Raw genomic sequence first — 12,176 nt, 5'->3', positions numbered from 1 at the left:
ATCGCCTGTGGTAGTAGTTTGATCATACACAACAGTGAGGTAGTTTTAAATGTCCACTTTACTCACGCTCTTTTCTTCAGAGGTTAGTGGTTTATGCTTGTTTTCACATAGATGTAGATGGATTCACAGCATCATAAAGTAAGTGATGGAGAGTTGGCCCTTCAGTTCTCTGAAGGAAAGGCTAAAGATGGGGTCCAAATGTTTAGTTGGCAGAGGATGACTTTTTCCTACTGAAGTCAATGCACCTACTTCAGTTTACAGCTCCTAATGTCTGGTTTGAATGCTGAAGAGTGAGTAAAGAACAGGAGAAGGAGAGGAAATAATACTCAATTTGGTAATACCTATTACATAGTTAAGAGTACAGCCTAGTAACTTTCTTTGTTATAGTGAAACTGAACTCCTCTTGGATCAACTGATGAATAGGAGTTGCATGTCTTTTGAAGGATCTTAGAGAGACTCTTGGGTCCACAGAAGAATACTCCAATACTGTTGCTGTAATTGCAATAACAACAAAAACATGAAAGTAGCAGAGTAAATGGATAAACTGTACCTTTTGGCTGCCTCTGGCTTTGCATCTTTTGAAATGACTTTTTGAGAAATACATTTGAAAAAATTTGTGTTACTGTCACAAAGTATTACACTATAATTATTTTAACACTCTAGTGTTTGTTATGTCTTATTGCATTATTTATTTGGATTGCTATATTAGAGGTCACAAAATATTTTAAATGCTAGTTCTTTAGTTTCGATCTTCATAGCTTTTTATAATCAGAGAAACAAACATACTGCTTGGTCTGAAAATTTTCATTGCTTTTCCTCCAGCTGAGTTAACTTTTTTATTCTAAAAAATATACAAGATTCTAAGTTACTTCTGAGTTTTCTTTTTTCTTTTTTTTTCTTTTTTTCCTCATTTTAACAGTTTTCTGCCCATGGACATTTTTTACATTGCTGGTTTAATAAAAGAAATTGTTAGTTCTTATAAGAACATGACCAATCTAACAAACAATTGTGTTCATAAGCGCACAAATCTGTTACAGCGAGCTGGAAACCTGATTACTTGCTGCAAAGTGCCTTAAATGGTTTGCTTCTAAGAACACAGCACATACTGCTCTAAAACATATATATATGTGCACACAGATGCACGCACATGCTGTGCTGCTGGGGAGAGCTCAGTGGAAGTGACAGGTGACAGCATGAGTTTCAAACAGTTTGCTCCCCTAAAGGAGGAGCTGTAGATATAATTTTGGTGCCCAAGGCGTAGTCCCCAGAAGTAGTGCCCATACTGCTCTGGTGCTGGATTGCAAAGGTGTGGCCTGGAGTGGTATATTCCTGCTAATCCACTAAGAGACACTGTTACAGTCAGGGAAAACCCAACATTTATTCAGTTCCTAAAAGCTGATTGTTCCATCACAACTTTGCCTCTTGAACCTTCTGTAACTCAGAGCAAGAAAAGGTGGGGTATTTTTTCCTCATAAGAGATCCTCATTTCATGGAAAGTTTTCTTTAAAAGTTTCAACACTGACCATAAACATGGGCCTCTAGGTTCAGAAGCAAATGCAGATTTTTCTGTCACTTCAGCGCTAGCTTTCTAAGGAAATACCACAAGATCCAGTGTAGAGAGTTAATGCCTATCTCCCTCCCTGAGCATCAGAAAACCAAATTTTCCTCAGTTGTACTTAACAAAAATAACAAAAAGTATTGTTTCAACTGTAACTTCAAAAGCCCTGTTTATGGAGTAGAATCCCTATAAAAGGTCTGTCAAAAAATCATATTTTCTACTTGGACTTTTTCTATTATTAATATTTCCTGTTTCTTGATTGTATTTATTTTCACCTCCATCAAGTGGTTTCTCTATTACTGTTATTTTGCAATTTTATGGTATTCTTGTAGCTTACTGTATTCTCTTTGATCTCCTTCCTTTCAGCTTTTTCTTGGGTCTTTTTCATCTTTAAAAAAAAGTTTTCATCTCTTTCTTTTTGTATCTCTGTCCCCCAAGTGCAAGCCTTTATTTTGCATTAGCAGGTAAATGTTTGGAAACCACAAAGAGTCCTAAAGATTCTGGAATTTTCTGCTGCTGAACACAAATATTTCAAATTCTTGCTTCAAAGGCTTTCAGGAACAAAGAAGCTTTTCTCAGACCACTAGCGAATCCACCAAGTTCAAATGAACTGTCTTTGCCAGCAGAGATGAACTAATAACAGAACAGCACAGTCTTGCAAGAGTAGCCAAATATGTTAGGGGAACAAACATATCCTTGACATCATAAGAAAAAAAATCACAGTTTATCTCTTTAATAACCATCTTCAAGGGAAATTAATGCTACTTTGTCCTTTGTGCAGCACAGTAATTGGATTGTGTGTTTCAATTATATCTGGACAAAGGCCAGGATATTGAAATACTTCTAAATATTAGATTTTCTTGTCCAAAAATTAGATTTTATTGGCATTCTCTTTCCGAGATTTCTTCATTAAAAGCTTCATTAAGCATAAATCTTCTTTCCACACAGCAAAAAACCTAAATTATTTTAAAAGGGTCATTTAGAATGTTTTGTCCTCCCCTTCTCCCACGGTTTATGCTGAGAGAAGAGTTACCTAACAAGGTTAGAAGCCAACCTGCCTTACCTAGGATGCTTTTCGACTAGTCGCTTGAACTCATTGTCCCAGTTTGGCCTTCCATAGCAAGTCTTCTGTCTCAAACCAGTAATTACATCCATCTTGTCATCATAATGCAGGGCTATGTGAGTAGCCTAAAGGCAAATTTACAAGGTAAAAATTTTCGAGTCAGCAACATATACTCCAAGTAAGAGGAAAAAGCAATAATGCTACTTCGCTGTGGAAGATCTAAGTTTTAATCAGTGAAAGGAAACTGTGTGATTATCAAACTGCGGGAGAGTAGAGGGTAGGAGAGGGAGAGGAGCACTCAAGAGTTCACAATATTACTGGAATTGTAAAAAGCGCTTCCAAAGGTGCACAAGAACTCAAAGGAGTCCAGTTTCTTGAGATGAAATGTTTGAAATTATTCGGGATTAAATACCTGTCTGAACTGGCCTTAAGTCAGACAGGTCTTAGATTCTTAAACTTCTTCTCAGCCTTTGAATATCTCACCCTACACTTTATGCATTGCAGGTCCTGAAGTGACAGTCACCACTTCAAGGCCAAGCTGGCGTTTAGGATAGGGAGCAATGTGTGCTATAAGAGTTTGACAACAAATATTAGCAATTATACGTACCTTAAGTAAGTCCAGGGCATTCTGCTGCTGATGGAAAAGATGGTAGAAGTACCAGCTCAGCAGAGATAAAACCCTGAGGGTTTTGACGCCTCTTCTCGGTTAGAGTCAGGTGCAGAAGGTGGATCACCTCAGGTGAAGCACTGAACTAAATGAGCTTTCACAGCTCCCAGTGCCAAGAAAACAAATCCTGATTTTCATGGGCATTTACTGTCCCTCAGCTCCTATGCTACACCCATTACCATGTTATCTGAGTACTTCTCAGATGCATTTAAATACAAACCCACCGTCTCTTCTAATTGTGCTGCTATTGTGTAGGAGTAATACGCTTGTTTTCACTACAGACTATCATCATTACTATCACTGTCAAGAAATTACCAGAGGAAAGCTGAGGTAAAAAATGGGCTTTGCATTTAGTTCAGGCCCTAACATGAACTAGGCATCATTATTATCTCTTGCAGAAGTGGTTGCTGAAATTTAGATCTATTTCCTGGGAATATTCTGTGTTTCTTTTGCTAATGAGTCTTTCATGTTACTTAAAAACTCAGTTATTCTGGTCAAGCACAGTTGTCACAAGAGGTCTTGTTACTAAAAAATTCTTGGTAGTTTGGGCTTCTGTCACAGAGGACTTGGAATAGTCTAAGAGAGGACTTAAAATGTTTGGTGGGAGTGGGAGTTGGGGAACTGCAGGAATTTTCAATTGTTTACAGCAAAATTATGCCACTGAGTGGATGGGCTATTTCTGTTCACATTAAGTGGAACTTTTCCAGGATTTTTGGTGTTAGCCCATGCTATACGTGACAGCATTAAAGTTGCCTAGAAATCTCAGGGACATTGCAAGAAGCAATTGGCTGAAACAGGATTTCTTGTCCAAGCAGAGGCAAACATGTGCCATATCTGTTTGGCCATCTGGTAGGATCAAGGTAGGATCTACAAAGAGCTTGAAGCATTGAACAAACATTGTGTCTGAGGACTAAATAAATGCCAGCAATGGAGGGTGCACTAGGAGTTCAGCTTCATCCAACTACTAGTCATCCATACGGTGAGACAGGGAGAGAATGGGAGAATGTTGCCTTGTTGTTTGCTAAGGGAGGAGTAAAGTAAAACATCATCCAAATATTATTGATGCTGAAGCTCAAATTTTGAGAATTGAGGAACTGGAGTTTACTGAAGATAAGTGAGACCTATAAGATGAGAGAGCTTTCTGGATGCCTGAAAAAGGTGGAGCTGTTACCCAGCACAGTTCCCTGGGCTTGGTTGGAGTAGGAGAAGCGGTCACTGAAAAGCATTCCTATTCCCTCACAGCCCTTTAGAGGAGCAATGCTGAAGGACTCCAGGAGCAAGTGTAGTCAGAGAGGCAGCAGAGGTTCAGAGATGCTCCTGAGTCACTGAACAAGCAGCACAGAATAACGAGGCAGTGCTGACACAAGACCAGATGATGGAGGTTGAAAAGAAGAAGGAGGCACTTCAGAAAATTGCAGGGCATACAAATTAAGAGAGTCAGAGATCCTAGCAAGAATAGTTGTCTCCCTAGCTGATCTCTGGCCTGATGTTTGCCCAAGAAGGAAGTGGGATGATGAGAGATGAGGGCAACTTTGTGTTTTGTGAGGTTCCTCATCAACTTCTTTCAAAGTAGGTTTTAGGAAATACCCTGTGATATTGCTAATGCAGAGTGGTACTTTCTATATCTGCAATATACTTCATGATGGGAGTCTATTGTCCTGAATACAGCTTTATGCTCATACCTCATTACTTGACACAAACCCTACGGAAAGCGGAAAGAAACAATGGGGTTTTTGTGGCAGCAGAGGCAAGGAGCTCTATGAAAAGCTCTGTGAGATCTTTTTTTAAATCTCTACTAGACAGTACTTTATTCAACAGAGACAGGAAATAAAACAGAAAAGCAGAGACTTTACTGAGAGTTTTTCTGGCAGGTGCCTAACTCTGATCGCAGCATGATCTGACTGATCCATTTAAAAAAGAAGAGTCAACTCATTTGAGTTTAGGTAAAGACTAAAGACATTAAATAAAATCATGAAATTATGAGATGGCAAATTTAAAGTCAATCAGAGAAAATCTGATCTAACAGACCTGATTTAACATGAGTTAGACCATAGTGTTTGTTGCCAAAATGTTCTGTGCGCAGCAGGTTTCAAAAGTACACCAGACATATATGTGAACAACTTAATTTATAGTAAATAATAAGAGTCAACAAACCCAATACTTTTTATATAACCCTCTAGCTTCAGTACAAAAATGCCAGAATCTATGTAAACACTATTCCAAAGACATGGACAAAATGTTCCTTCACAAGCTCCTGAAAGGCTATGGATACTTTTCTGAGAGAGCGCTGCCCAAGACAAGATATAGGACTGGAAGGCTTGATTTCTGCATTACTGTTTTCCTAAATGTGAGATGGAAACAGACGGCTCGGTGTCTTTGTATTTACAGTTCTTTGTCTCCCTGCTTCATTCATCATTTATTCAGCTGTTCCTGTTCCATATGTTCCCATACTGGAAAAGCAAGGTACATTAACTCAGACTCCTAAGAGTTTCATTATTACCTGACTTTCATCCCAGCCAGTAAGAAATATATGGTAACTTAGAAAATCATTTTTCCCTTTGTCGGCCATTTTTGTTTCCAAATGGAACAGAAGATCAGCAAACCACTCAAATGCTGATGGGTCTCGACAAATCCAGTAAAAATAAACCTGTAATATAAAAGTAAAGAGATTCAATAAGAAGCAAGCTTTCAATAAAACTTCCTAATGATTGGCTTAACTCATTAACCATATAGTGTGTGACTCTTCTGCACTGTATACTTAAACATAATTATAGATCATTCTGTTGAGGTACTTTCTGTCTTTTAAAAATTTCATTTTCATCTTAAATATTCAGAGAATCTATTAATGTCCTAGTGAAGACGGGCAATGTACAAGTTTCCCATTTCCCCCTGCCAGTGCATCTCAGCTTTTACTTATAATACCTAACCCTCCATTTCTTGCAAATAGCTTGATTATTCTTCAAAATTTTGGGTTTATTTTCAGTTATGATTAAAATGGAATTTCAGTTTCATTCAGCACTGAAGCAAAGAATTTCTGATTCTCAAGACCTTATGCCAACACTTGATGTAATCAAAAGATAGACTTATGTTCTTCAAGTCACATACCCTGTATAAAACAGGCTATAGAATGCCCCTACTTCTTTTTTAATGTATTTTATGTTTAAATTGGAGAATGGAGGAACATGAAATTGTAATTTTAAAGTTGCCAAAGGGGTAAAATGAACCGTTATCCCAGGATTGGTTTTCTAATGGTTGAAAACCTTCTCTCTGAGAAAAATGTACACAGTTTTTTTCATCCATGTTTCTCTAGCTTCATTTTATATATGCTGGATCTTGTTTTAGCTGTCTATTGGATTGGAGAGCTTGTTATTAAAGTTTTGTTCCCCAGGTAGAAATTAGAGGCTGGGATCAAGTCATCCTGTAATCCCCTCTATGCTAAACCAAACATTCCTGGTATCTGTCACTGAGAGGCTAATTTTCGATCCTTTAATCATTCCTATGGCTTATTTCTGTTTATGTTTATTCCCCCAGTCAGTCAGTCACAAACAAAGCAGAGAGTTTGTTTAAAAAACAAAAAGGCTAATTTATTAGGATCTTGGCATACAGTAGGTAATGCTTTCATAGGGGATAAAATTTTTCACACAAGGTGGTTACTCACTGTCCATATGATGATGATAGTTTCTATTTCAAAACTCCTTGCTGTGTCGTCTTCAGCTGCATGAGGTGAGACTCCCCCAAACCCTTTTTCTGCTCAGTTGTTATAGCCAGCTGGCCCAGGGGCCATTGTGACCACTCCAGCATGTGCATGATCTATTCTGATCTATTTTCTTTACTACATAAAAAGCATCTTCTAACTAGTTAACTGTGTATAAAAACTGCCCTGTGTGACCACTTCTGCGGGAATAGTTTCAGCTGACCATTTGCAAATGTCTTATCTGTGTACCAGTTTATCAATTTTGCAGCAGGATCTGCCTGCAGATTCTCAGGACTGGTGATTCTTAATCAACACACTGGGACGTACAGTTGTCTTAGGCCAAGGAGAAGCTACCTTTCAATCTTCAGGGATCTTCAAGACAGTCAGAATTTCCCTCCTGGAAATCTCCTCCGCAAGTGCTGTGCTGTGAAGAGGATTGGGAGTACAGCCCATCCTCTGGTTTCAGCTCAGTCACTTGTCTCAAACCAGTTCAGCTGTGCAGGTAGCTAGGCTGGGAGGTCCTGCACCACCCAGGGGATGAATGGTTGAAGTTCTCTGGGAGTCTGCCCAGTTATTACCCTGGTGACTGGCTGAACCACAATTATGAGACAAATCCAATTGCAATTCTTGTAACTCAAATTCTGTAGCTCTCGCCATACAATCCATCATTACTTTTGAACAGAGAGCACCAGACTTCAAATGGGCCTCTGTGGGTAATGTAATTTTGAGTGTAATTATTTTATAGTGCCTCCAAAGAAATAAGTCACAAACATGGAGGAAGCCTAAAATTACACAATTTCAGGTTAAAAGTGAACATCATGGAGGACAATGTATAAACTTGTAACAAAGCAATAGTTGGAACTTGTTTTATTGTGACTGTAATTTTTATTTTGTTGCAAAATCCCTTAATTTCCTACAACTCATCTCTGTGCTCACCAGCCCTTCTATCCCTCTGTCTTTTATTATACCTCAGTATCAAAGGTAATCTGGAAGGACTCTCCCCAAGGCAGTCATTGTGGGAGCGCTGATGATTTGGAAATTGTAGCCCTTTTCCATAGAATCAATGAGGTAAAGATCTCTATTAGACACTTTTGAAGGGGAAAATCAGAAAAGAAAACAGAAAGCTATAAAGAGATTTCCTGAAGATTTAATATACTACGTTGTCAGACTTCTGGTAAAGTAGTGGGAGAAAAATGTGGTAATGCCGTACTCCACTGGAGATTTGGTGAAAGAGACTAACAGTAATTTGAGATGTTTCCTAGATCTGTGTGTACTATAAGGGACCATCTGTGGTTTCTGTAAGAAATATAAATGTATGATCCCAGGAAACAGAGATAAAGCATTCAGGGTTAAGTAGGGTATTTTTACAGCCCAGGAATAGGACTGTCTGCAGAACTTTAGTACCGATCATCTTAGCTGTTTGCTTTTCCCCCTTCTGTTTCGGTGTTTTGCCTTAAATATAACTTCATTGCTTTACAGGAAGGTTGCTGCTGATTTACACTGGCATAGCTCATGAGGAAAAAGCAAGCTCACTGACTTTATAGTATTTCATTTTTGTGACCAACAACAGCATTATTTTAAATTACTAGAACTGGATAAGATTTATAGCCTTAACCTTTAGATAGTTTTTTTGTGTCTGAATCCTGAAGTCCCCACTTGTTACACATACTCAGCCCATGGGGTGCTGTCAGTCTGTATCACACCACAGCTGATGATTTGTAGCGTGAAATTTCTTCCCCCAATCTCTACTTGATGATCTTATTTCTCAAGTCTTTTCAGCAGTTCATTTTAAGGAAACGTATGTGGTAGGAGAAGAGGCACGTGCTTCTAAATGAACAATGAATTGTTCATTGGGATTGGTTAGCAACTGCGAGCACATGGGCAGGACTGGGAGCCAAGCACATTCAGGGAGGGAGGAAGAAAAGCTAACCAATGAGTTGAGACAATGTGGTCTTTGAAATGGGCGACTGGCTTCCAGAATATCAGGCTATGGAGCTTGAACAAGTGCTTTTAGCTGGTTGCAGACCTAGCTGTCATGGTAACAGCCTGTCCAACCACATTGGGTCAAGCCACTTCTGGCACAGTCCTCTCAAGAAAGGATGTAGCTTTCAGAAGCTGTGGAAATTCCTTAAACTCATCCCTGGTGTGGTTCCGCTGAAGCAGTACCCATCGCACTGCTTCTAATTTTCACATGTTAGAGGTGAAGAGCATTTGTTAATGAAAAAAGATTGTCATTATAAGAAGTATTTTTGGCCATGATTATAGTCCTAGAAAGAAAAGAGGTAGTGAAGAAGGATGTTCTATGGGTAAAAGGTCTCCATTTCCCTTAGACTGGAGTACTTCCAGTATAATATGTTAAAATAAATGGTGTTTACAAAGAAGTCTTCCTTTCTTTACACTGACTGCCCATATAATAGCACAACATATTACATGTATAATTAAAATACAATAACATTAATCCTTATTAAAACTGTAGAATAAAGTCAGCATCAGTGCATTTCTATAATTAAACAATTATTCTGAACACTGTATTTTTTGTCTTGTAAACCTCATACTATTAACTGACTGCAATTATTTAGGACCCTTAAAAATCGGTTTTCGATTTATGTTCCATTAGTCTCCACCCATCCTACCCCCATTGACTACATTCATCAGCTTGATGGCTTGCCCAAGTAAAATGTTTTAAATTTTACAAGTGCTCTTTCTGCAAATTGAGTTAGATGCGGTATTGCTATTAATCAGACCTGTAGTGTAGGGGTTTGAGTTGTCGCTTATTTCTATAATACTGTGCTCCCTTGCAACACATGCATATTTATCATTCAGTTTCCCACATCTGGAATTTTGGACAATAGACAAGAGCAAGAGCTCTGATACCCCTTACCTGTGAGGTAAAAGAACATACTTTGTAAATCAGCTTCCATCATGTGCAAAGTCATTAATAATTACCTGTTGATGACTATCTGTCTGTTTCTTCCTGCTCCCTGAAGACAAAGGTGGAGCTGCAGCTCTGGGCAAGGCCAGCTTTTCACCAAAGGGGTGTAAAAGGTGATGAAGCAGGTGCCTTCATCCTTTACTCTTGCTGCTTCCTCTTACACAAGTCCCTGCAAAAACCTCACACCTGCAGCTGGACACCTCCCTGAAAAACCCCAGCCCTTCCTGATCCTGAGTATATCACATCACCTATGGGCTATAGCATACCAAAAAAGACCAGGCATCTCCTCAGCCTAATGATTTGATCTGGTGGGCCATTACAGGGAAGGCGCAGCAGTGCCACAGCCTGGGGCGTGCAGGGGCTGGAGATTTGGCAGCTTGCATGAGGCACTGACGTAGAGCTAGGGTGACAGCAGGCATCTTTTCCTGTAAATGAAGGATGAGGCTTGAATTCAAACCCCTAAATTTGAAGCAAGAGGCCTAAACTACCCTCAAACACGGCTCAGAAAGATGGTTATGTCTGACAGCAAAACAAGCTGGGGTTTTTAGGTCTTTGGGAGAAGGTGTTTTGTGGAGAAGTCTGTGGGCTGGGGTAGAGCTGGAAGCAGAAGGTTACCTCAGGCAGTGACAGTGGGTCTCAAAGCAAATGGAAGAAGCTGTTATGTTTTCTACACAGTACGTAGCTGAACTGCCGCAACATGCTGTGGGTGTCTAAGGTCTACATGGGTTCAAAAAGCAATTACACAAACTAGTGGAAGGGGAAATACTAAGGGGTATTAAACACAGCGGTGCAGCTCTTGTGTCAAGACATCACTGAACTGCAAGTTCCTCAAAGGTAAGAAAGTACCCCCTAAAGGCCTATCACCATATGATTTTCTGGTCTGCACACCTTTCCCTAGGCATTCATGAAGAGCCATTGTTGGAGACAGGATATTGGGCTGGAGGAATCTTTGGTGACACGCAGTAGGACCTTTCTTATGTCCTTATATAGGGTAAAAGAGAAAGTGGAAGTTTGCTAATATTAGCTTCTGATGGATCAGTACAATTTTATCAATTTCAGCGGCAATTGATCTGAAAAATGAGACCACTAATGTGAAAAAAGATGACTTTATGCATAACTAAAGCCAGTAGAAACTTTCCAGCCGTGACTAGGAGTAGTGCCCTTCCTCATCGCAAAAAAAAAAAAAAAAAAAAAAGATAGGGAAATGAAAGCTCTAAGGCTATTTAATTGTGAAGAATCAATTAGATAAATGTGTACTCCCTTTGATTTGCTGCATTTTTTAAATTATACAGCTGCAGACATTATGGAAGCTATGAGTATTTATATCTCAACCGTATGTGGGCAACACTAAGAAATATTAGTTCAATAAGCGTAATGATAGCTGTACTCAAATCAAAATGAAGTTGTTAAAAAAAGAAAAACCTCTTATTTATTTCCTTAATAGACATTTCTATGGTACTCATCATGGCAGAAAGAGAGTGCTGAATACTTTGAGGAAGATTAAATTATTTGTAATTATACCACAAGTGGAAGCTTTTAACCAATGGAAAAAAATTGTAGAGCTACCCTGAGATTAATCGTTCTCACTAAGATGACTGCTAAATTTTTTTAGTAATGCTTAAGTGAACGTCCCCAGGACCTTTCATTCAGACTTTCAAAATATTTTACAAGATCGATTAAATTTAGCCTTGTAACACCTGTGAAAAATAAGCATCACTATTGCCACTGCTCCAGTAGGTAAGCCAAGGTATAGAGAAAGGACATACAGAAATCGTGATACTTTTGTATTTCACAGGAATTCAGAAAAACTGAACTCTATACAGAAAACAATGGCAGAATACACCATACATTTGTCTTTGCAGACACACTTACCCAAGATTCTCCCTAAGCTATGGATGAACACCCTGAGGTATTCTATACTCTCAATGTATAGTTAAATTCTGGTTTTTTTCCCCTTAAGATAACTGTATCAGTGACCATAACAACAATTTTACTTGTATACATAAAGAATATAATAATATAATGGGTATATAAATATATATAGATATCCTACCAGTGGAAAAGATCGTTCTGGAACAATCATGGTGTTTGCAAATGCATTATTTTTCACATCTAGCGCATATTTTCATTTTTATTTCCCTTCCTTCTCAGTGCTTTTTCTGCCTCAAAGATCCCCCCTGGCAATTTGAACCTGTCCTCAACTCCTCAGCTACTCAAATCCCAGATGCTTTGTCAGTGGCAGCTTGTCATTAACATGCCAGT

General features: G+C 38.8%; 1 protein-coding gene across 1 annotated transcript in view; it reads right to left on the bottom strand.

Moving 5' to 3' along the window:
* Positions 1-365: 365 nt before the first annotated feature.
* Positions 366-12,176, bottom strand: part of NOX3 (NADPH oxidase 3) — a 39,079-nt gene continuing 27,268 nt past the window's right edge. The window contains exons 12-14 of the mRNA XM_010131932.1: positions 5,789-5,935; positions 2,622-2,746; positions 366-492 (exon numbers count right to left, since the gene is read on the bottom strand). Of these exons, the coding sequence (XP_010130234.1) occupies positions 366-492; positions 2,622-2,746; positions 5,789-5,935 (399 nt within the window). The remainder of the gene's footprint in view (positions 493-2,621; positions 2,747-5,788; positions 5,936-12,176) is intronic.

This window comes from Buceros rhinoceros, unplaced genomic scaffold (assembly GCF_000710305.1).
Source record: "Buceros rhinoceros silvestris isolate BGI_N320 unplaced genomic scaffold, ASM71030v1 scaffold6872, whole genome shotgun sequence".
NCBI lineage: Eukaryota > Metazoa > Chordata > Aves > Bucerotiformes > Bucerotidae > Buceros > Buceros rhinoceros.
Note: the sequence above shows the minus strand (reverse complement) of the source record. Positions and strands in the feature narration are given on the sequence as shown.